The sequence below is a fragment of the Littorina saxatilis genome, unplaced genomic scaffold, assembly GCF_037325665.1.
Source record: "Littorina saxatilis isolate snail1 unplaced genomic scaffold, US_GU_Lsax_2.0 scaffold_412, whole genome shotgun sequence".
NCBI classification, from domain to species: domain Eukaryota; kingdom Metazoa; phylum Mollusca; class Gastropoda; order Littorinimorpha; family Littorinidae; genus Littorina; species Littorina saxatilis.
The window spans coordinates 35001-61220 of NW_027129094.1; the positions used below are offsets into that span (position 1 = coordinate 35001).

General features: G+C 41.6%; 2 protein-coding genes across 3 annotated transcripts in view; both read right to left on the reverse strand.

Moving 5' to 3' along the window:
- Positions 1–19709, reverse strand: part of LOC138957370 (uncharacterized) — a 21655-nt gene extending 1946 nt beyond the window's left edge. Inside the window, exons 1-2 of the mRNA XM_070328494.1 lie at positions 19533–19709; positions 1358–1509 (exon numbers count right to left, since the gene is read on the reverse strand). Of these exons, the coding sequence (XP_070184595.1) occupies positions 1358–1509; positions 19533–19694 (314 nt within the window). The 5' untranslated portion in view covers positions 19695–19709. The remainder of the gene's footprint in view (positions 1–1357; positions 1510–19532) is intronic.
- LOC138957369 (uncharacterized) lies at positions 19701–24690 on the reverse strand. Of its 2 annotated transcripts, XM_070328493.1 has the most exons (3): positions 24446–24690; positions 21145–22123; positions 19701–20626 (listed from the first exon to the last, which is right to left on the reverse strand). In XM_070328493.1, the coding sequence occupies exons 2-3, from the start codon at positions 22115–22117 to the stop codon at positions 19701–19703; spliced, it is 1899 nt and encodes a 632-aa protein (XP_070184594.1). In that variant the 5' UTR covers positions 22118–22123; positions 24446–24690. The 2 variants fall into 2 exon arrangements, with proteins under 2 accessions (XP_070184594.1, XP_070184593.1); XM_070328492.1 differs by lacking the exon at positions 24446–24690 and having other exon boundaries at positions 21145–22209.
- Between the last annotated feature and the right edge of the window lie 1530 nt (positions 24691–26220).

Below are 26220 nucleotides of genomic sequence, written 5' to 3' on the forward strand. Positions count from 1 at the left end.
GAAATAAGATTCTTTGTTGTCCATGCAATGTAGCCTGAAAGGACACACTACACGTTAGAAATAAGATTCTTTGTTGTCCATACAATGTTTACAAAGGACGGGTTGTGGCCGTGTAGCCTGCAAGGAGACACTACACGTTAGAAATAAGATTCTTTGTTGTCCATGCAATGTTTACAAAGGACGGGTTGTGGCCGTGTAGCCTGAAAGGAGACACTACACGTTAGAAATAAGATACTTTGTTGTCCATACAATGTTTACAAAGGACGGGTTGTGGCCGTGTAGCCTGAAAGGAGACACTACACGTTAGAAATAAGATTCTTTGTTGTCCATGCAATGTTTACAAAGGACGGGTTGTGGCCGTGTAGCCTGAAAGGAGACACTACACGTTAGAAATAAGATACTTTGTTGTCCATACAATGTTTACAAAGGACGGGTTGTGACCGTGTAGCCTCAAAGGAGACATTGCACGTAAGAAATAAGATACGTTGTTGTCCATGCAATGTTTACAAAGGACAGGATGTGGCCGTGTAGCCTGCAAGGAGACACTACACGTTAAGCGTTATAAATAAGATACTGTGTTGTCTATACAATGTTTACAAAGGACAGGATGTGACCGTGTAGCCTGCAAGGAGACACTACACGTAAGAAATCAAATTCTTTGTTGTCCATGCCATACAAACAACAGACACGATATGACCGTGAAATCTTGACATGAGTATACAAGTAAGACATTAGATTCTTTGCTGTCCGTGCTTTGAGTACAAAGGACAGTGTATGGCCGTGCAGTCTGAATCAAGAAACAAAAATTCTAAGTTATTGGACCGTTTAATTTAAGACAAAACAAGAAATGTATATCACGGTACTTTGAACCCAAAGGTCTTTAAATCGGACCGACAAATAAACACTTATGGTACAAATAAGGAACTTAGCTTAGAATATCTTCCATTGTTTCAGTCAATATTTATTTCCAATACTGATTATGCAGTCTGAGATACACATAACACGTCAGACGTAAGATTCCTTATTGTCCTAACAATGTAAAAAAAAAACTTAAAAAAAAAAAAATAAATATGTGTGACCAAACCGCGACAAAAGTTGGGCGCACAACGACGCACTCGTCTTGTTTTGCACAACGACGCACTCATCTTATTTTCCATTTTTAATTCATTTTCAATGCGCGGGCCGTGCGTCGTGTATGTGTGACTGGCGCAGAACATGCGAGCCATAACCCTGGACATAAATCCTTTTTGTGCCCAGTGTATAATAAATATATCAAAATACCCCCCGGGGGGGGGGGGGGGGGGGGACATCCTTGACTTTATTGTGCCTTGTCGGCCCTAGTGTATTTTGGCTGTACCTGTCAGTGACCAGCACTCGGCCTTGCTGCAGGATGGCCAGACCGTTGTGCATGATGTTCATGGCTCGCTCGACCGTCCCTTCAGCTTTAAGAGACGACATCCCCAGCCAGTCCCACTTCCACATGGTCACGTTGCCTGGTAGCTTCGGCACCTGGAGGATGGAATGATACTTAGTTATAAAGATGATAGTGATGGAGGTGATGATAATGTTAATGATAATAATGATGATGATGATGATGATGATGATGATGATGATGATGATGATGACGATGAGGAGGAGGAGGAGGAGGAGGAGGAGAAGGAGGAGGATCACTATGGGGATGTTTTGGCGCAGACGTCTTTAGTTAATCCGGAGACGATAAGCTACATGTCATTACAACATGGAGGATGAGAAGAATCTTCTCAAATCAAAAGAAGGGGCACAGGCGCATGAATACGCTCTCGGGGAGTGTTATCGCACTCCAAGAGTGCGCTAACAGTTTTAAGCGCATTACCATTAGCCAATCAACTGTTTTAATTAGTCATGTGACACCAGTACTAACTGACAATTATCGTTATTATTATTATTATTATTATTATTTAAGTTATTGAGACATCCCAGTGCACTAAGGGATTTATAGAGCAAATCGAGAAAATTCAATAATTATTTTCGAGATTTGCTCTATAAATCCCTTAGTGCACTGAGATTGTTTCAATAACGATATTTTTGGTACCGCCAGAGAAAAAAGAAGATACAACACGCACATTTTGCTACGCGCATTTGAATAGGCATAACTGTGTGGTCAGGTCCTAGAAGATCTACTTTTGTGTGGGCTATCTCAAGTGTGTCGTGCTTTCATCACACGCAAACTCTTGTTTTAATTTCTGTTGGTAAATTCCAGTGCAGGGCCGGACCAAATGAGTTGTAAGGGGGAGGTCCTCCTTTTGGGGGGGGGGGGGGCAAATCAGCGAAGTGGCGAAGCCACAAGCGCGCGCCTGCTCCGGGGGCATGCTCCCCCGGAAAATTGTTTGAAAAACGGTTAAAATCTGTGCAATCTGGTGCATTCTGGGCCTTGTTTTGAGGGTTACGAGCAGCATTGTTTTGGTGCTAAAACTAGTAAAAGTCAAAGCAAGGTACATGCTTTTTCCAGGGGTGGGGTTCCGGAACCCCTGGACCCCCCCCCCCCCCCCCTGGGTCCGGCCCTGCAGTGTAGCGTTAAGCTAAACAGTGATGATCTTTCAGAGAGACCTCATTTGAACTCAGAGAAAGGACTGTGTTCTTAGTTATTTGCGATTCGAAACCTTCATCGAGCTTCGACGGATTGACTGTGCAGAGTGACTCCCCTTGAATTGGCTAACCCCCAAGGTCGACGGTTAGCACATTTTCAAAATAAATGTGGCATGTTTCTCGTGTGGTATCTTCACTCATCGGGGAGTCTGGTACTAAATATGAACGGTAAGAATGCTCTGAACCCTACACGTATTATATCCCCATCGTTGTTTCGTTCACATTTGCCCAACATGTTAGTTTGCTGAGCGGGGTTTATGTCGTCTGCTAGGCTAGGGCAATCGAACCACTGCAGCATTCCAAAAACAAAAATTGCTCGTCACGTTGCACTGAGTCTGCACGCATGAGGCAGGCTGGTAATAAGTCTTATATATGGTACGGACGTTCTAAACCCTACACGTTTTCGATTCCGATTGTTCTTGCCTTGAAACCATTCATTTACTGAACTTTGTTTATTTGTTTATTTGTTTGCTTAACGCCCAGCCGACCACGAAGGGCCATATCAGGGCGGTGCTGCTTTGACATATAACGTGCGCCACACACAAGACAGAAGTCGCAGCACAGGCTTCATGTCTCACCCAGTCACATTATTCTGACACCGGACCAACCAGTCCTAGAGCAGCCACTAGATTGCCAATTTTAAAGTCTTAGGTATAACCCGGCCGGGGTTCGAACCCACGACCTCCCGATCACGGGGCGGACGCCTTACCACTAGGCCAACCGTGCCGGTATTTACTGAACTGATGCAGTCGTATTTCAGTGTGGTCTGCTACGTATATATTCCAAATGCTGATCTAGCTGGTACGTTATCGGAATAACACTTGTGTTTCCTGTTAGCTGCTGGGAATTGTATACCAACTCGTCATTTGGTAATGTGGATAATAAGCTACGGCATAATTATGAGAAGATTCTTCGCAAGTCGAAACTGAAAAATTAGACACAGCGACTTCTATTTTTAGATCAGTGGCAACTGTGGCACAGGCACATGCAATCTGTCAGAAAAAAACACTTCTGCTTTAATTGAGAAGCAGGAAATTTATGGTATTTTGGTATTGTGGAGAATATAAGCTACATGTCATTAATTAATTCTGAGGATGAGAGTACAGTCTCGCTTAGGCAAAGGGCGGAAGAATACGCTCTGTGGAAAAGTTAGCGCACTCCAAGAGTGCGCTAACAGTTTTAGCGCATCGCCATTAGCCAATCAACTGGTTCACATCAGTCATGTGACACCAGTACTTACTGACAATTTCACTTATTTTCACTGTTTTTGATAAACTTCTTTAGTTTTCTGGTGTGCTTCAAATAATGCTCTCATCAACCCGAAACAGATAAATCTAGAGCATATTTCAATTAGGCTGACTTGTACACTAAGTTGTTTCATGTTATTTTGAAATATAGGGGGCTTTTTACAGTGATTCGTGAAGGCCGCTTCACTGGTCCATATTGGGCGCCCAGGCTCCTAATATGGACCATTTGTAGTTTTTTTTCTGTATCTAATTTTTGTTGAATGTCTATCACAGCTATTTCACTCTAATTAGGCCTAACGGTTAAACTAAGAGAGAAGGACTACCAACCACAAAATGAAACTTCTTCGCAAGAAAACAAGCTAGTTATCAGCAATAAACAAAAAGTGGTCCATATTAGGGGGCCCTTCCCCTAGTTAAAGTGTTTATCCAAAGAAAACGGGTGGTGGTTTTTTTTTTTTTTTTGGGGGGGGGGGTAAAAACAGCTGACTGGTTTGTGTCGTGTGTGGTATGTAGACCGGGTCAGGGGTCAAGGTTAGGTCAGATCGCGTGAAGGATTGTGGTATAGATACGGTTATCACCGAGCAGCAGTTCGCCGATTCGGAGAAGACGACTCATGATTTCACATTGTTCGGTTTCGTAGCTCCAGAAAAATAGATAAAGAAGATACCAAAGTAGATTTCCTACAGGTTAATCTGCACAGCGTGTTTCCAGTGTCTGCGCGAGGAAGCCGGCTGTCGAAAGCGCAGTGTCGATCTGGCCATCTGGCAGTCGTGTTCCCGTAAGTAGGCTACAGACAGACAGATCTAGATCTAGTGTCTCGCACGCTTGCACCGTGTCACCTATGCTTACTGTGTGTGTGTATGTGTGACGGAGTGATTGAGTTTGTGTTACTGTTTGTTGATTTCTTATGTGAGCCTTGAAGGCTTCGCCTCTAGTTTTTTCTATAATGACGTTTGTCTCGGTGACTTTGGCATCATAAACAGTGGAAAAATAGGTCCCTGTCAGACTTGCTTGACATGACCTCATTTACATGATATACACACGTGTGATTTGAACGATTATTATCTCACGGGTGTCTCTCTCACGTATGTAGGATAAAATTATGTTCTTCATTGTAATAGATTTTTTTAAATATAACTTCTTTTCGTACACAGAATAATATGATAAACTTTGTTCATAATTTTCATGATTTTGTTTTAAAAATTCACACTTTTTTTTACAAAACGTGTCCGAGTGGTGTGTGCAGCCTACCTATTTAAAATCATCACAACAAATACATTTTAGATGCAATTTGAAAAAATAAAATATATTCTGGCCTCTGAAATTACAGAGAATAGTTCCGCATTAAAAACAAATTTTAATCTCAAAAAGTAAAGTAAAAATTGGTTGGTCCATGCTACTATAAGTCTCGGCGAAAGGAAGAATTATTTCTGTTATGAGTGTGAACAGCTCAGATCATGGGTCAATGAAGTGTCGCACAGATGGTCCAAAATAAAGTACAAGATATTGCACTGTAGGTGGTACTACACTGTTGCTTAGTGTCTGTAGGAAGCTACAAGGTAAAAATAGAGAAAGAAAAACACGATTCTTGACTTTAATGGGCTTTTTCTGCTCGTAAACACACATTCTTCTACTCATCACAGCATGCCCTATTATTGAGTTTAGACAAACACTGTACATAAAGAAGACGTGGAACTTGCGAAGAAAATGCGAAAAAGTGTTTGTGGGTTATCGTCCTTAGTTACATGCTGGCGGCGAAAACAAAATGGCGGATCGCGTAGGTACCGATCGCGTGCGAGGTGGTGGTGAATTTTGCTCGGCTTTTGGTTGCAAGAACGCCCGTTACAAACAGAGCTGCTTCGGGAAAACTTTCCACAAGTTCCCTAAAGAAGAAAAAAGGTGGGTTGTGCAGTGATTATTTCATCAGGTTTACCTTCTTCAGAATAAGAATGCAATGGCTCGAGTCAACTCACTCAGTAGACTACAGCGTCAGCGAGTACTTACGACTGTGAGTGTGAGTCAGCAGTCAGTACAAAACAACAGTTTACACTGTCTTGATGACAAACTACCCGTGGGCATATTTGCCGAATCCTTTATCAAACCTTGCTTACAGGAAAACTACAGTACAAAGGTACATCACTCATCCGTTTTGCGTTTAGGCAGAGCGTTAGATTTAGACTGAAGATCTGATTTAGCTTTTTTTTGTCTTTCCCTTTTGCTTAGTTTAACAATAACATTGTTGGTTTTGTTGTCAAACTAGGTGCAGGATATGCATGGATGCAATTCACAAGGCGAGAGGACTTTGAAAAGCTGCAGCCAGCTGATGTTGAAGGTCTCAAGCTTTGTACTGATCACTTTGAGGCCAACCAGTACAACAATCCTGCAGAGAGGGGATCACTTGTGTGGAATGCTGTCCCGACATTGTTTGCAGTGCCCAATCCACCACCGAAGGTTAGTTATTTATTGGGTTTAAGTTGTTGCAAACCAAAGAAGCACACTATTAAATGCAGGTTGAGTAATGACAAGTTTGAGGCTGATGTAAGAATTGAAAAAACCAGCATTGTTCCCATCAAATAATGCCTGTTTGCATTTAGCGCAAAAAAAATGATAAGGCCAACAAAAAAAAGTAGTTACTTATTTTGGATCGACTTCTTGATTATGATGATATGGTGAACTTATTTTGCCGAAAAACAGCCCCAAATGGCAAAAAAAAGTATAGGGTCGGCGTCAACAACAAAAACGTTGTATGTTTCTGGTCACCCGACCCTACCTATGTTTTCCCGACGACCCTAGACTTTTTTTGTGTGCATTTTCAAAAATAAAAGGGGTATTCAAAAATCGATTGTTTTCCTGTTTTTTGACAAAATAAGTTAAAAAGATGGTTTAAAAAAAAAATGTTTATAAACAAAATCTCCACCTTTAGTCATGTTAGGCCACAACAAAATCTGTTTAAGGTAACATAGGCCCCCCCAAAATAGGGTCGGTAGGTCGGCTTTTTATTTTTGTATTTTAGCCATCTGAATATTTTAATTTTATTTTAATTTAATTTTTCAATGCCCCCAAAAAGTCTAGGGCCGGTGGGAAAAAATAGGGTCGGTCCGGATACCGTAAACAGATTATGTTTTGTTATGCCTTACCACAAACATACACTTTTTTGTGTGGCCTAAGACCAATGCAATGAAATTGGGAGAATTGTTTCATTGTGACTGGGTGTTGGTTTTAAGCTGTGCTTTAAAGTTGAGTTTGTCAGTTAAAGAGCTGTGCATTTTCAGGTTGCTAGTGGGAGGAAGCCACCATCGCAAAGGGTAGCTACAACTGAAGCCAGCACCGACCTGTCGCCTGATGCACAAATTGTTCAACCAGGTAAGGGATTTTTAACCACGAAGAACACCCTGACATCAAACATTTTTAAACCCATCCATTACTGTGACAAACGGATTTGCACATAATTTTATATTGGAGTTATGTGACGCAGGTGTACAACATTTCATGGGCCACGAACTTTGAGTAGGCACCGCACGGTGAAATATTGTCCGCGCAGTGCAGTGCTGTCACGTGTGAGATGTGACCAATCAGAGAAGAGTATTAACTGAGGTCACGTTTGTAGAGACGATAGACAGCAGAGCTTTCCAGACCGTTGAAAAGACAAGACGGGTCTCCTGTTGGGTAAAGTTTCTCACCGGGCGCTAGAGGTCGTTGGACTCGTGCCGCGGTATTGAATCGTTGGATTCAACTGCTGTGTTTACAGGTATTTATTGAATTGATATTTTGCTCGGAGATATTATTTTGCTCGGAAATATTGACTTGAGAAATGACCGGGAGAGTCATGTGCGAATTGGCTGAAAAGCGTGCGCTGATGTCAGCCATTGTTGAAAAGGGAATGTTTACATGTTTTTCGAAAATGAAGTCGCTTATGAGTAAGCGGGTGTATATACTGTAACCGCATAAGTTAGTTGACGGTAGTGATAAAGAATGTCAGAAAAGTTTATTCAAGTATGGAGACTTATGGTAGTTTAAACTTGTGTATTTTAGCATCCCGGGCCGAGTGGGTCGCGGAAGTGGGGAGACGAGACGGGAGGTTCCACCCTTACGTCCCGAGCCGTGAACTGCGGGAGCGCAGGAGGGAGTCAGCGTGAAGCGCTGGAGAACGGGGACCCCGTCCCATTCCACCACGCGAAGACAGTTTGCGTGGGTGGGGTGGATCAGTACGTACCACTGAATGTGTGAGTACGACTGGGAAAAAGTAACCAGCGAGATAGCTGTGCGGAGATACGTTCCCCAAGTAAACAAACACGAGACGTAGAGCGTTCGTGGTTTATTTATCTGTGTGTAACAGAAATGACAATTGACAGAAGTATTGCCTGAGACAATGACTTCGTGTGTAGTGAGACAGACAGGCTCTCACGGAACAAAGCTTGAAGTGTTCTACGTGTGTGCACGTGAATTATAGACTGCATGAGAAAGTAACATGTGTGTATTTCTGTGCAGCTAGATTTCTGTATATTGACAGAAATAGAACTTTCATATTGAGTGAGAGTGATTTGTAGAATGAATGGGAAATAATATGTTTATGTTGTGTTGATTATTTCAATAGAGGTACAAGGGCAAAGGGCTGTAACCGTGTTCTTGTCTTTGTGCCTGGTTGGAGTGTTGTGTGTGTGTGTGAAGGCTAGATAGTAAACAGAGAGAAGCACGCACAATTTCTGATAGGAGTAAATATACATACATACAGACATACACACGTAAATTCCAGCCGTAACAATTACATAGTTGATAATTGCTGTATAGGGTGACGGGCGCTGTGGCGGGGTGGTAAGACGTCGGCCTCTTAATCGGAAGGTCGAGGGTTCGAATCCCGGTCGCGGCCGCCTGGTGGGTTAAGTGTGGAGATTTTTCCGATCTTCCAGGTCAACTTAATATGTGCAGACCTGCTAGTGACTTATCCCCCTTCATGTGTACACGCAAGCACAAGACCAAGTACGCACGAAAAAGATCCTGTAATCCATGTCAGAGTTCGGTGGGTTATAGAAACACAAAAATACCCCGCATGCTTCCTCCGAAAGCGGCGTATGGCTGCCTAAATGGCGGGGTAAAAACGGTCATACACGTAAAATTCCATTTGTGCAAAAACACGAGTGTACGTGGGAGTTTCAGCCCACGAACGCAAAAGAAGAAGAAGAAGAAGAAGAAGAAGAAGAAGAAGAAGAAGAAGAAGAAGAAGAAGAAGCTGTATAGGGCGGATGCATGGATGGATGAAATTGTACGTGTAGTTCCCACACATAAAGATCGGAAACATATCCTGTTAGAGGCATGGTGTGTGAGGAGTTTACCTGGTTTACCCGTGTGACCTGGAATAATAGGCCGTGAAAGGTGGATGCAGCGCCTAAAGGCAGTCGATCTACTGGCCGATGTGAATGCGTGATATATTGTGTAAAAAATTCCATCTCACACGGCATTAATAGGTAACATGCGCCTTGAGTCGCCTTGTGTGGTGAGATACGTGCGCGATATAAATCCTCGTAAATAAAAATAAAATAAAATAAATACTGTTGTCCTAATGGCCTCACCCATTCAGTACCAAACAAGGTCAATTCCATCATTGTTCCACATCTTATCCATACTTGCTAATACACTTCATTTCTGGCCTGCCTTCATACGCCATTGTTTATTTTCATTTTGTGATCTAATTACAAGTGTTTTAATTTCTTCCAGGTTATAACTTTTTAAGGTTATGTTCTTTTATGTGTGTTTTGTGTGTGTGTTTTCTTTCTTAGATGACATTCAGGCGATCCTGGAGGACATAGGATGTAAAGCATCAAAGTCGTCATTCTCCCCATCCCCTCGTGAAGCGGAACTTCGGCAGAAGGTCAACAAACTGAGGAGCAAGGTTTTCCGATTAGAAAAGAAAACGATGGAACCCCGTGTAAACGAGCGAGTAAATTAGCCAAGCCTCCCAAGAAATACTGTGTAATAGAACAGTTGTCTCATATATTATCAGGCGAGGCGAGCTATTTTGCCATTTATGCCTGTTACATATTTACCGGTTATCTGCTGCTGTGTCCAATCCTGGCAGAGATGGGAACGCATGTTACCAAGGAGCCGAAGGAGAGTCAATGAGATGAGAGAATGTGATTAACAATTGCCAACTCTCTCCGTACAAAGAGGGTCCAAAGTTGTATCAAAATACAGATGGTAGGCAATTCAAAAAAAAAAAACAAGTCGCGTAAGGCGAAAATACAATATTTAGTCAAGTAGCTGTCGAACTCACAGAATGAAACGCAATGCCATTTTACTCGTAGCATCGTCAGGCCACCGCTCATGGCAAAGGCAGTGAAATTGACAAGAAGAGCGGGGTAGTAGTTGCGCTAAGAAGGATAGCACGCTTTTCTGTACCTCTCTTTGTTTTAACTCTCTGAGCGTGTTTTTAATCCAAACATATCATATCTATATGTTTTTGGAATCAGGAACCGACAAGGAATAAGATGAAAGTGTTTTTAAATTGATTTCGACAATTTAATTTTGATAATAATTTTTATATATTTAATTTTCAGAGCTTGTTTTTAATCCGAATATAACATATTTATATGTTTGTGGAATCAGCAAATGATGGAAAATAAGATAAACGTAAATTTGGATAGTTTTATAAATTTTTATTTTTTTTTACAATTTTCAGATTTTTAATGACCAAAGTCATTAATTAATTTTTAAGCCACCAAGCTGAAATGCAATACCGAACCCCGGGCTTCGTCGAAGATTACTTGACCAAAATTTCAACCAATTTGGTTGAAAAATGAGGGCGTGACAGTGCTGCCTCAACTTTCACGAAAAGCCGGATATGACGTCATCAAAGACATTTATCAAAAAAATGAAAAAAACGTTCGGGGATTTCATACCCAGGAACTCTCATGTCAAATTTCATAAAGATCGGTCCAGTAGTTTAGTCTGAATCGCTCTACACACACACACACACGCACACACACACGCACACACACACACACACACGCACATACACCACGACCCTCGTTTCGATTCCCCCTCGATGTTAAAATATTTAGTCAAAACTTGACTAAATATAAAAAGACAATAGACAAAACATGTACTTCGGCTCATAGAGCATTCTTTAATTTTTGACTCATTAAGTCCATGCTCCTAGAGTCCTTTTCTTAATTTTTAATTGCCTACCATCTATATTTTTATACATTTTCAAAAAGATTCAACAGTCACCTTCCGTTTTTCTTGAACTTGGCTATCCCAGCCTTACCTCAACAATCGATATTCCTTTGATATTTTTGACGTAAAATCAATTTTTACTGTAAAACTCTTCGGCAAGAGGATTGGTCCAAGCAAACGAATAATAACTTGTTCAGATTTTTCGTAATATTTCCGATCAATTGCCAATGATTTTATTCAGCTAAAAGATTCAAACGGTTTTGTATCTTCCTATTGGTCATACTTATGTGACTCATGGCTATTTTTAAGGGGGGAGTATCATTCCTGGTGTGTTGTTTGTGATGTACCTTTTAGTCTGTTTACAGTAACATAGGCACAAACAAGTCGCGTAAGGCGAAATTACTACATTTAGTCAAGCTGTGGAACTCACAGAATGAAACTGAACGTAGTCCGCCGCTAGTGCAAAAGGCAGTGAAAGTGACGAGCCTGTTTGGCGCGGCAGCGGTTGCGCTGTGCTTCATAGCACGCTTTACTGTACCTCTCTTCGTTTTAACTTTCTGAGCGTGTTTTTAATCCAAACATATCATATCTATATGTTTTTTGAATCAGGAACCGACAAGGAAAACGATGAAATAGTTTTTGAAACGATTTTGGAAATTTAATTTTGATCATAATTTTTAATGTTTTGAATTTTCAGAGCTTGTTTTTAATCCAAATTAACATATTTATATATTTTTGGAATCAGAAAATGATGAAGAATAAGATGAACGTAAATTTGGATCGTTTTATAAAAAATTTTTTTTTTACAATTTTCAGATATTTAATGACCAAAGTCATTAATTAATTTATAAGCCACCAAACTGAAATGCAATACCGAAGCCCGGCCTTCGTCGAAGATTGCTTGACCAAAATTTCAATCAATTTGATTGAAAAACGAGGTTGTGACAGTGCCGCCTCAACTTTTACAAAAAGCCGGATATGACGTCATCAAAGACATTTATCGCAAAAAAGAAAAAAAAAGTCCGGGGAAATCATTCCAAGGAACTCTCATGTCAAATTTCAGAAGGATCAGTCCAGTAGTTTAGTCTGAATCGCTCTACACACACACACACACACACACACACACGCACACACACACACACACACACACCACGACCCTCGTCTCGATTCCCCCTCTATGTTAAAACATTTAGTCAAAACTTGACTAAATGTAAACAAGTCGCGTAAGGCGAAATTACTACATTTAGTCAAGCTGTGGAACTCACAGAATGAAACTGAACGTAGTCCGCCGCTAGTGCAAAAGGCAGTGAAAGTGACGAGCCTGTTTGGCGCGGTAGCGGTTGCGCTGTGCTTCATAGCACGCTTTACTGTACCTCTCTTCGTTTTAACTTTCTGAGCGTGTTTTTAATCCAAACATATCATATCTATATGTTTTTAGAATCAGGAACCGACAAGGAATAAGATGAAAGTGTTTTTAAATCGATTTCGGAAAGTTAATTTTGATCATAAGTTTTATATTTTTAATTTTCAGAGCTTGTTTTTAATCCAAATATAACATATTTATATGTTTTTTGAATCAGAACATGATAAAAAATAAGATGAACGTAAATTTGGATCGTTTTATTAAAAATGTTTTTTTTTTACAATTTTCAAATTTTTAATGACCAAAGTCATTAATTAATTTTTAAGCCACCAAGCTGAAATGCAATACCGAAGTCCGGCCTTTGTCGAAGATTGCTTTGCCAAAATTTCAATCAATTTGATTGAAAAATAAGGGTGTGACAGAGCCGCCTCAACTTGTACAAAAAGCCGGATATGACGTCATCAAAACCATTTATCGAAAAAAAGAAAAAAAACTTCCGGGGATATCATTCCCAGGAATTCTCATGTAAAATTTCATAAAGATTGGTCTAGTAGTTTAGTCTGAATCGCTCTACACACACACACACATGCACACACACACACACACACACATACACCACACCCGCGTCTCGATTCCCCCCCGACGTTAAAACATTTAGTCAAAACTTGACTAAATGTAAAAAGAGGGTCGGTAGGTCGGCTTTTCTTAAAAAGATTGTATAACCATCTTTTTAACTTATTTTGCAAAAAAACAGGAACAAAATTGATTTTTTTTTCTTTTTTACATTTAGTCAAGTTTTGACTAAATGTTTTAACGTAGAGGGGGGAATCGAGACAAGGGTCGTGGTGTTTGTGTGTGTCATATAAAATATGACGTCATCAAACTGTCCTATCAATAAACGGAGAAACCCTCCATGAGAAAATCCTCTCAAAAATATCCGTATCAAATTTCATAAAGATCCACTCAGTAGTTTTTGAAATAGGATCTGCAGTGTGAGGAAAAATAGTCGAAACAATCTCACGCCCATAACTCTGTGACAGGAAACTCATTTGGTCGTGTTCTGCCGATACTATATAATGTTTTTCTATCTTAAAACACACTATAAAAGTAGCTCTTCCAAATGTCTATGCTAAAAATGACTGGTCTGTGTTGTCAATGATTTTTTTGCGAGAATGCGATCTATCTCTTTGTCGCAAAGACCGTGTGACACAAAAGTTCTTTGCGGAAGAAAATTCTGCTGAGTGCAATTCGTTTCAGAAGATAGTTGGTTAAAACAGTTTATCACTCAGACACACAAAGGAACACTATAACTTTATTATTCAGGCCTCATTTACTTTCCTTTGTCATGTATGAAAGTACTGGCCTTGGTTGAAGAAAGTGACCTGTCGCTGTGCAAAAAATTGGTCGCCATTTTCCGCTGTGTTTTGTGAATAAAACGTGTTTACTACCCACACATACACAACGATGCTGTTGGTTCTTTTTATTTCCTTATTGTTTGTTTCATGCTTAGCAGTTTAGTATGCCTTTTTTCCTTCTCAATTTAATGGATGGCTATAAAAATAAGCATTTAAATGTGAAGGTGTTAATATTACCCATGATCTGAGCCGTTCACCAGTACTTTATGTCCAGACATTGTGTGTGATGACGTAGGACAATTGTAAAAGATAGTATGTGGGTTCATTTTGGCATACCGCACACTGCTAATAGCCTCAGAACGTGTTCACGGGAAATATTAATTACTATTTGGCGGAAGATGTGAACTGACAAACCGCATGAAAATTCGTTTGGCTGGCCACACTAAAGGTATGTGTGGGCATCTGTGAGATATTTATGGGAAGCTCCTGGCTGTTTATATCGTAATCTGCGACTAAACGACAAATTTGTGCTCGCCATACTGTGACTTAGGCACTCCATCTTTCAGAGACATTACAGCAAATTAGCTTAGATCGACATTAGTCATAAATAAAATAAAGAAAAAACACAACTTGTCCCTATTAGGAGCCTGGGCGCCTGATACGGACCAGTGAAGAGGCCTTCAAGAATCACTGTAAAAAGCTCCCCTTTTCTTCAAAATAACATGCTACAACTTAATATGCAAGTCAGACTAAATCAAGTATGCTTCAGATTATATTTATATTCAAAAAACAAGAAAGGTAGGTTGTTGGAACGTTTGTTATTGACAAAACAATACATTCACAGATATTCAGTCAGGAAGCCGAGCGAATGAAATAATGAAATAATGTTTACAGTGATTCTTGAAGGCCTCTTTTTACATTTAGTCAAGTTTTGACTAAACGTTTTAGCATAGAGGGGGAATCGAGACGAGGGTCCTGGTGTGTGTGTGTGTGTGTGTGTGTGTGTGTGTGTGTGTGTGTGTGTGTGTGTGTGTGTGTGTGTGTGTGTGTGTAGAGCGATTCAGACTAAACTACTGGACCGATCTTTATGAAATTTGACATGAGAGTCCCTGGGAATGATATCCCCGGAATTGTTTTCTCACTTTTTCGATAAATACCTTTGATGACGTCATATTACACTTTTTGTAAAAGTTGAGGCGGCACTGTCACACCCTCATTTGTTAATCAAAATGATTGACATTTTGACAAAGCAATCTTCGACAAAGGCCGGACTTTGGTATTGCATTTCAGCTTGGTGGCCTTAAAACTAATAAATGAGTTTGGTCATTAAAAATCGGAAACTTGTAAATAAAATAAAATAAATTATTTATTAAACGATTCAAAATCAATTTCATCTTATTCTTCGTCATTTTCTTATTCCAAAAACATATACATATGTTATACTTGGATTACAAACAAGCTCTGAAAATTAAAAATATGAAAATTATGATTACAATTAATTTTCTGAAATCGATTTCAAAACAATTTCATCTTATTCCTTGTCGGTTCCTGATTCCAAAAACATATAGATATGATATGTTTGGATTAAAAACAAACTCAGTAAGCTAAAAAGAATAGAGATACAGAAAAGCGTGTTATCCTGCTCAGCGCGACCACTAACCGCACTATCCTGGCTTGTCGATTTCACTGCCTTTGCCACGAGCGGTGGACTGACGAATCTACGAGTATGCGGTCTTGGTGAAAAAAGCAGTGCGTTCAGTTTCATTCTGTGAGTTCGACAGCTTGACTAAATGTTGTTATTTCGCCTTACGCGACTTGTTTTTTCATTCGCTCAGCTTCCTGACGAGTGGACGTAAACTGATAGAACTATCAAGATAAGTTTTGTGTGAATATTTGTTTGTCTGTTCACTTAAAAGACCGTTGGGTCGAAATATCTGGGAATGTATTGTTTTGTCAATAACAAACGTTTCAACAACCTACCTTTCTTGTTTTTTTATTCTGAATTTTGGAACGTTGGCAGTCTCTTTGTTTTTGGATTTATTTTTTCAGATTTATATGTTTCGGTTCGACAAAGACAACACAAAACTAAGACAACTTATCAACAAGTGGCGTAAGGCGAAAATACAATATTTAGTCAAGTAGCTGTCGAACTCACAGAATGAAACTGAACGCAATGCCATTTTTCAGCAAGACCGTATACTCGTAGCATCGTCAGTCCACCGCTCATGGCAAAGGCAGTGAAATTGACAAGAAGAGCGGGGTAGTAGTTGCGCTAAGAAGGATAGCACGCTTTTCTGTACCTCTCTTTGTTTTAACTTTCTGAGCGTGTTTTTAATCCAAACATATCATATCTATATGTTTTTGGAATCAGGAACCGACAAGGAATAAGATGAAAGTGTTTTTAAATTGATTTCGACAATTTAATTTTGATAATAATTTTTATATATTTAATTTTCGGAGCTTGTTTTTAATCCGAATATAACATATTTATATGTTTTTGGAATCAGCAAATGATGGAGAATAAGATAAACGTAAATTTGGATCGTTTTTAAAAATTTTTTTTTTTTACAATTTTCCGATTTTTAATGACCAAAGTCATTAATTAATTTTTAAGCCACCAAGCTAAAATGCAATACCAAAGTCCGGGCTTCGTCGAAGATTACTTGACCAACATTTCAACCAATTTGGTTGAAAAATGAGGGCGTGACAGTGCCGCCTCAACTTTCACGAAAAGCCGGATATGACGTCATCAAAGACATTTATCAAAAAAATGAAAAAAATGTTCGGGGATTTCATACCCAGAAACTCTCATGTCAAATTTCATAAAGATCGGTCCAGTAGTTTAGTCTGAATCGCTCTACACACACACACACACACACATACACACAGACACACACACGCACATACACCACGACCCTCGTTTCGATTCCCCCTCGATGTTAAAATATTTAGTCAAAACTTGACTAAATATAAACAAGTCGCGTAAGGCGAAAATACAATATTTAGTCAAGTAGCTGTCGAACTCACAGAATAAAACGCAATGCCATTTTACTCGTAGCATCGTCAGGCCACCGCTCATGGCAAAGGCAGTGAAATTGACAAGAAGAGCGGGGTAGTAGTTGCGCTAAGAAGGATAGCACGCTTTTCTGTACCTCTCTTTGTTTTAACTTTCTGAGCGTGTTTTTAATCCAAACATATCATATCTATATGTTTTTGGAATCAGGAACCGGGAACGTCCCACTAGTCCGAGGGTTCACTAGTCCGAGGGTTCACTAGTCCGAGGGTTCACTAGTCCGAGGGTTTACTATAGACGCTTGATTTTTCCAGTTCGTCCCACTAGTCCGAGGGTTCACTAGTCCGAGGGTTCACTAGTCCGAGGGTTCACTAGTCCGAGGGTTTACTATAGACGCTTGATTTTCCAGTTATTATACCGCCCCTTAAAAGGCGGTATATAGGTTTCACTGTGTCTGTCTGTGTGTGTGTGTGTGTGTGTGTGTGTGTGTGTGTGTGTGTGTGTGTGTGTGTGTGTGTGTGTCAGTGTGTGTGTGTCTGTCCGCAAATAGATATCAATGAAATTATGTGTGAGGCTGTAGTACAACCCAGGCTCGATTCTCTCCATAATTCAGGTCGGTGGGATAACTATTTGACCCTCACGGGCAAAAGGAAACCCGAGGTGCTATGACTAAAAATTGTAGGCAGTTCGATCACGTAATTGTCCAGTCGGGGCGGTATTCTGATAAATTCAATATCCTTTCTTCAGTCAAAATATAAATAACTAAGTTTTTTTGGGGAAATAGTCTGAGATTTCTTCAGTCAAAATATAAAACACCACATCTTTTTGAATGAAAACAACTCAGTGTTTTTATGAGAATATTCTTCGATTTGGTTCCCACAGCAGTCAAAAACACACGCACGCACGCACACGCACATCCACGCACACATACACACACAAAATAAAAACAAATCAAATTGAATATCCTTTGTTCAAGCGTCTATAGTGAACCCTCGGACTAGTGAACCCTCGGCTAGTGGACCCTCGGACTAGTGAACCCTCGGACTAGTGAACCCCTCTCCAGGAACCGACAAGGAATAAGATGAAAGTGTTTTTAAATTGATTTGGACAATTTAATTTTGATAATAATTTTTATATATTTAATTTTCAGAGCTTGTTTTTAATCCAAATATAACATATTTATATGTTTTTGGAATCAGCAAATGATGGAGAATAAGATAAACGTAAATTTGGATCGTTTTATAAATTTTTATTTTTTTTTACAATTTTCAGATTTTTAATGACCAAAGTTATTAATTAATTTTTAAGCCACCAAACTGAAATGCAATACCGAAGTCCGGGCTTCGTCGAAGATTACTTGACCAAAATTTCAACCAATTTGGTTGAAAAATGAGGGCGTGACAGTGCCGCCTCAACTTTCACGAAAAGCCGGATATGACGTCATCAAAGACATTTATCAAAAAAATGAAAAAAACGTTCGGGGATTTCATACCCAGGAACTCTCATGTCAAATTTCATAAAGATCGGTCCAGTAGTTTAGTCTGAATCGCTCTACACACACACACGCACACACACACACACACACACACACACACACACACACACACACACACACACGCACATACACCACGACCCTCGTTTCGATTCCCCCTCGATGTTAAAATATTTTATCATTTATCAAAAAAATGAAAAAAACGTTCGGGGATTTCATACCCAGGAACTCTCATGTCAAATTTCATAAAGATCGGTCCAGTAGTTTAGTCTGAATCGCTCTACATACACACACACACACACACACACACACACACACACAGACACACACACAGACACACGCACATACACCACGACCCTCGTTTCGATTCCCCCTCGATGTTAAAATATTTAGTCAAAACTTGACTAAATATAAAAACGAGAAAGAAAATCATTGAAATTGTCAGTAAGTACTGGTGTCACATGACTGATGTGAAACAGTTAATGAGCGCTTCTGGGGTGATAACGCGACACAACTCCTGTGATCTTGCCGCGAGGTGGCGCCAGTTACCAGCCGAAAGAAAGAAGGGGCATAACCTCACCAGAACCGACCATTGTCTGTTTACCGTATAAAATGTACGACTTACACACGAACTGTTACCAAACCGATATGCTAATTGGGACCAATGCAAGTTTTTTTTCCTTTCTCGTGTGATCTTGCCGCGAGGTGGCGCCAGTTACCAGCCGAAAGAAAAAGGGGGCCATAACTTAACCAGAACCGCCCATTTGCTACTGGCAATGTGCTGAAAACTGTTAGCGCACTCTTGGGTTACCCAGGCAGCGTATTCATGCGCCTATGCCACAGTGAGGCTGTGCATCTTCCTTCGATTTGAGAAGATTCTTCTTATCCCGGCTCCGTGTTGATGACATGTAGCTTATTATTCTCAACATTACCAAATGGTGCTTGACCCTCAAATTCCCTGCGGCTTAAAGCAGAAGTCTTTTTCTGACAGATTTCGAGCTAGACCATGCAGCATTTTGAAGTCGACTGATTCGATTGACTGTCCTGCGTAAATGTAGCAGACGACAGCGTCAGTTCAGTACTGAAATGAACGGTTTTCACATATTTCAGGACAACAACGAAGTAAATAGAAAACGCAAAGCCCCCCCCCCCCCCACACACACACACACACACCCACACACACCACCTCCACAAACACACACATAACCCACACACACACACACACAAACCCACACACACACACACACACACACAGTACAACTACAACCTTCCCAAGCAGTGGGTTCTCTCCGTCTCCTCGGCGTTGCCAGATGACGTCATAGTGGGGCGGGGCGAAGCGGGTCAGGTGACCTAACTGAATGGCCATGTCGGGAGTGAGCACGATGTGGGTACCGTTGGCAAAGAGTCGCCGCGCGATGTGCAGAGACATCCGGTCTCACATCAGGAGTGTCAGGTTCGGGTTACAGCAGTAGTTCTTCCAGGCAAAGTTGAAATGATCCTGGTTTGCGTACATGTAGATGCTCTGCGAGAACAGCACGGTCTTGTAGCCTGGGAACAGCTTCAGCGCTTTGTCTCGGCACCAGTCGCTGAAAGAGTAGCCGAAGATGTTGCCTCCCCCGTGCATCAGCACCACCACCTCGTCCATGCTGTGCTGCTGAGCCAGTTTCAGTGCGTGCTGGAAGTTTATATCATTGCAGGCCACGATGTTGACTAAAAAGAGAATCTCGATACCCATGTTTTCCAGCAAAATCAGCTCCCCTATGGTGATGGCGGCGTCTCCTTTGTTTTCGTGCGAAGCCAGATCAAAGACCACTGCGTACTTCTTGCCTCGGAATAGCTCGGAGAACAGTTTGTCGTGGAGACGCTTGGTTTCGGTTATCACCTCCTGAGTGGTCGTCAGGTAGGGCGACAAACCGTCCGTGTCGAAAGGCGTGGTCAGTAAATTGTCCCTGGACACAAACTCCTCCACCTCCTCGGCCGCCTTGCGGTCCGGCTGATACACTATGCGTCCGGCAATCAGGGGTTTCCCGTCCGTCCAGTTCACGTGCCCGAAACGGAGATTTTGCGCGTAGTTTGTCTCGGACTTGTTCGGGAACTTGGGATCAGACCACAAGACTGGTGAAACGAACTCTGTTCTTCCAAGCGTCGATTTGAATCCCTGCGGGTTGTTTCGTAAAAGAGGCGCTTCTTGCAGTTCTCTTTGTTTCTGGATCAGTTGGAATCTAGACATCTGTGTCATCACCAGCGGCTGTTCTGACGTCAAACAGACGACGAAGACGAAGACGAGGAGAACGAGTAGGCGGCCGAGAAGACTTTCCCGCTCCCTGTAGGTCTTAAGACGGCCCGGAGTGGTGGCCGTGTCTGAAAGCAGTGAAATGATGACAGATTATTATGCCGTGACTGAAAGCAGTGAATTGATGACAGATTATTATGCCGTGACTGAAAGCAGTGAATTGATGACAGATTATCCCCGAGTACGCTAGTACAAGGGTCCAGCAGACTTTAATTGTGTGGTCGGTTTGTCAATCCTGAATTGAATAAGTACACTCAGGTAAACATTTTGGGATAGTCGCTTTGTATTTTTACACTTAGTCACATTTTGATATCTAGACAAAAATTACTTGAGATGACGTTGAACGCGATTAAGATTCTTCCAGAAAGGAGTCGCGCGAGACAAGTCAACCAACCAATCACTCAACCCACAGTCATCGGTGTTTAAAGCTAGACGTTCTTTACCGTTCTTCTGTAAATTCCTTAGAATCCTAGTTCGGAAATAAATGTATATCAGGTAAACAACAATGTCGTCTGCACAGTAACTTATTAGAAAATAAAACGTGAGCTGAATGTTAATAATACCCTAGCCAAGAACAAAGGCCAACCTGTTTCACTGACGCTTCCTTCGAGGTCATGAGGTGTTGACGTCACGGAAGTGTCCACAGCCGGTGACGTCATAATCTTCTCTCTGCTGTACATAAGCAGTCCCACAGTGCACAGCGCTAGCCCCGCCCAGTTCCACATGGAGGCCGAGCGCCGCCCTGCCACGTGCAGCAGCACAACAACCAGCACGCGCTTCACGATGTTCAAAATGGCGTGGCTCACCACCGACATGTAACGAAGCACCACATTGGTCGAGACGTAGGAGTAGGTCACATGACAGACGCCGGAAGCCAATGAAAGCAGGAGAAAATAGTCCTGCGGCGCGTGCGATGAAGCCACGGCAGCGTCAGTGACGACGAAGATCCGCGTGATCAGGACGAGGCCCGCGGTAGCAGCGGCGAAGGCGGCGAGGGCTCGCCGGGAACGGAGCCGACTTCTGCCGGGGCTGGCTCCGTGGTTGAGCTTCAGGGCCACGTTGCGGACGCCCAGCGTGACGTTGGACAGCAGCGCCATCAGCACGGCGCGCGAGGTCTCGCTGCTGGACAGCGGGTTGCCCACGTACAGCATGGCGCCCACCACCACCACCACCATGCCCACCACGCCCTCCGCCCCCATCGCCGTCTTCAGCACCAGGCGCTGCAGCAAGGCTGACGTCACGGGCTCCAGCATCTTGATGGCCATGGCGGAGGACGCGAAGGTCAAGGCCAGGCTGGTGTTGGTGGCCCACGTGGCCAGGAAGTGGGACGCCGCCATGACGTAGAACAGCGGACCTCTCAATGACGTCAGCCGGACGGTGGTGCAGCAGCACAGGGTCTGGACCAGCGTCAGGCCCAGCGGGATGACGACAGCGGTGATTGACGTCATGTCTGTGACGTAGGGTGACATGGCCAGCTTGGCCGACTTGTGACAGAGGAAGGAGGCCAGCGTCCACACGGAGAAGACGGCAAGCGCGGTCAAGGTCGGTAGTGTCGTCATGGTTCCCTGGGGGAGAGAGGAGCAGCACGTGATCAACAGCGAGAACACCATGAGACACTGGCTGAGAGAGAGAGAGTGAGAGAGAGAGAGAGAGAGAGAGAGGCAGACAAACAGAGAGAGAGAGAGAGAGAGAGACAGAGACACAGAGACAGAGATAGACACAGCCAGACAGACAGACAGACTCAGATGGTTGTAAAGACAGTCGGTGCCTTCATGATTTCCTTATTGCGTAACTAGCAGCATTGTCAAGGAATTTAGATGATGTTTGCTTTAATTTCCGCGTACGGGGATTCTACATTCATACACTCATTTACACATTTCTACACACACAGTCACACACAGACATACCAGATGGTGACAACACGCACTCGAACAACAGACACGGCACACAACAAATGAACATTTCAAACATTTCGCTATTAACTCAAATCAAAACATAGTCATCATACAAATACCTATGTTATAACAAAATAGGGGAAGGGCCCCTAATATGGACCACTTTTTGTTTATTGCTGATAACTAGCTTGTTTTCTTGCGAAGAAGTTTCATTTTGTGGTTGGTAGTCCTTCTCTCTTAGTTTAACCGTTAGGCCTAATTAGAGTGAAATAGCTTTGATAGACATTCAGCAAAAATGAAATACAGAAAAAAACACAAATGGTACATATTAGGAGCCTGGGCGCCCAATATGGACCAGTGAAGCGACCTTCACGAATCACTGTAAAAAGCCCCCTATACTTCAAAATAACATGATACAACTTAGTGTGCAAGTCAGACTAATTCAAATATGCTTTAGATTTAGCTGTTTCAGGTTGATAAGAGCATTATTTGAAGCACACCAGGAAACTAAAGAAGCTTATCAAAAACAGAGTGAAAATAAGTGAAATTATCAACTTCCACAAACAAAAGACTATTTGTTATATTTTTTTGAAATCTCGAGGGCTAGTTACAGGTTATTTTCAGCAAGCTTCTTAATGAATTAATTAAAATTGCCTTTAGCTTTTATTTTCTTCGATTTGTTGAAGGTGGTCCATATTAGGGGACTCACACATACTTTGAGGTTTTGCTATTATTTTTTGTTTGCAGTAGAAACTCGGGGTACACACTGCTAAAATGTAACAAATACGGTCTTAGCTGTCATATATAGCCATTTTTGTGTGATAAAAGCTTTGGCTGTGGACAGAAACGAGTTCGTTTTAGGCGGCAAATTTAGAGTAAACGCTGCCAAAAGTTAAAACAAGTCGCGTAAGGCGAAAATACAATATTTAGTCAAGTAGCTGTCGAACTCACAGAATGAAACTGAACGCAACGCAACGCAGCAAGACCGTATACTCGTAGCATCGTCACTCCACCGCCCGTGGCAAAGGCAGTGCACGTGGAATTGACAAGAAGAGCGGGGTATTCGTTGCGCTGAGAAGGATAGCACGCTTTTCTGTACCTCTCTTCGTTTTAACTTTCTGAGCGTGTTTTTAATCCAAACATATCATATCTATATATTTTTGGAATCAGGAACCGACAAGGAATAAGATGAAAGTGTTTTTAAATTGATTTCGAAAAAAAAAATTTGATAATAATTTTTATATATTTAATTTTCAGAGCTTCTTTTTAATCCGAATATAACATATTTATATGTTTTTGGAATCAGCAAATGATGGAGAATAAGATAAACGTAAATTTGGATCGTTTTATAAATTTGTATTTTTTTTTACAATTTTCAGATTTTTAATGACCAAAGTCATTAATTAATTTTTAAGCCACCAAGCTGAAATGCAATACTGAACCCCGGGCTTCGTCGAAGAGTACTTGACCAAAATTTCAACCAATTTGGTTGAAAAATGAGGGCGTGACAGTGCCGCCTCAACTTTCACGAAAAGCCGGATATGACGTCATCAAAGACATTTATCAAAAAAATGAAAAAAACGTTCGGGGATTTCATACCCAGAAACTCTCATGTCAAATTTCATAAAGATCGGTCCAGTAGTTTAGTCTGAATCGCTCTACACACACACACACACACACACACACGCACGCACACACGCACACACGCACACACGCACGCACATACACCACGACCCTCGTTTCGATTCCCCCTCGATGTTAAAATATTTAGTCAAAACTTGACTAAATATAAAAAGAGAAAAAGCCTAATGGTTTTGAGGTTTGTGTTTCTGAAACTGTTTTGACATGTGCAATTTATCCAGAAAGGGTGAATAAAGCGAATACAATTGTTTTGAACGCTCTAGCGCCGTTAGTTTGTCAGAACAGGAGGTGGTCCATATTAGGAGCCGGTCCATATTAGGAGCCGGTTCATATTAGGAGCCTTTCCCCTACCTCTCGTCACACAGAACACACCGACTGTACCAACACACTTCCTTCTAAATCCTCCAAATGTCTACAACACAGTCAGGAATCACATCACTGCCGAAAGTCATTGAAGTTACACACAGTCCGAACCGGCGAAGCACACTGCTTTACTGTCCTCCGACATGCACAAGATAATGTCCGCTTCACTGTTACGGTTCTTCGTCCAGCTGCAGGTATTAAAATAAAACCTAATTACTCTAATCAATAAAAACACTTTTATCCCACACCACATCCGCTCGCATCAGTGATCCCATCGCTTTCTGACGTATCACGCTTGCACGGTCAACCTCTCGACCACCGCATTTACACCGAGGGGTGACAACATACGACGCATCGCACAGCACAACTGTCCCTCGCTAAAACCAAAAAACTGATTTTACCTATTCAAATTAGGCGAGTCGGCTATTCCGCCAGACCATTTCAATAGGGGTTTAGAGACTGCTCGGAAATAATACTTATTCCACGATAGCTCAGGGATACCGTGACAAGCATGTTATCAATGAAGGGAATACACTGAGAGGGAGAAAGCGAGAGAGAGGGAGAGAGAGAGGAAGAGAGAGAGAGAGAGAGAGAGAGAGAGAGAGAGAGAGAGAGAGACAGGTCACAGAGAAAGAGACAGAGAGAGAGAGAGTACATAGGGGAGTGAAGATTTTTAAAAGTAAGACAGTCGGCGTCTTCGTGTTTTTTTTTATGGCATATTATAAATAAGGGAGAGAGAGAGAGAGAGAGAGAGAGAGAGAGAGAGAGAGAGAGAGAGAGAGAGAGAGAGAGAGAGAGAGAGAGAGAGAGAGAGAGAGAGAGAGAGAGAGAGAGAGAGAGAGAGAGAGAGAGAGAAAGAGAGAATAATAGCCGCGGGAGGATACCCTATTGCGGACAAAATAAATGTTGCTACTCTCTTGGTTTAAACAGTGTTTATTCAACAATTCATATGTATTTAAACACGATACATGTTACGGATCATCAACAAGCTCAAGCTTATGGTGGTGACCCTAACCGGAGAATTTAACATATGGATTACGATAACTTGGGACGAGACTTCGACAAGTACTTTTTAAACCAAAACAAACGAGAAACAAACAAAATGTGCAAACATATATATATGTATGTTTGCACATTTTGTTTGTTTCTCGTTTGTTTTGGTTTAAAAAGTACTTGTCGAAGTCTCGTCCGTCAAAGCAACAACACTGGCCTGGTGTCATGCGTAGCGGGACCGAGAAGGGTCCTTACTGCATGGTTTGGGGTGGCTTCGCTTCGTATCAAACATCGGCTGTTTCATGTATTTTGCGAGCAAGTCTACTCTTTTGCCTGGCTCTGCAGTAAGTCCACATTGGCGATGAAGGTATCCAAGAACTTAACATGTGTGCATTTTTCCGTAATCCAGTCATATTCCTTCAAAATGCAATCAATCGGCGGTGACAGACTTGGTGTCAGCAATTCGCGACTTCACCAACTGGGTCCCGTTTTCCTCACACCCATACCAGTTTAGGTTCATCCATGCAAACACACTCGCAAAACGTTTATCACGTAGATACATTTCAAATAGGGAGCAAATGGTTAAATCTAAACCTACATAAAAATTATTTGTTCCCTAAAATTTGCTTCTCTGTCAATAAGCCTGATTGTATAATAATACGTTCGAGAAAAACAACGTGGAATCGATTCTGAATCGAGTAAGCCAAATGGGTGCCAACCCGGTTTCGCCCGTTCTGCCGACCTGAAACGCAAAACAAAAGAATTGTGCG

Bases quoted from the DNA above. Each gene is read 5' to 3' on its own strand.
- LOC138957369 (XM_070328492.1), bottom strand. From the start codon at position 22,168: ATGGTGTTCTCGCTGTTGATCACGTGCTGCTCCTCTCTCCCCCAGGGA. The intron at 20,627-21,144 runs GTTGGCCTTTGT...CACTGCTTTCAG, and splicing joins AGGAAGCGTCAGTGAAACAG to ACACGGCCACCACTCCGGGC.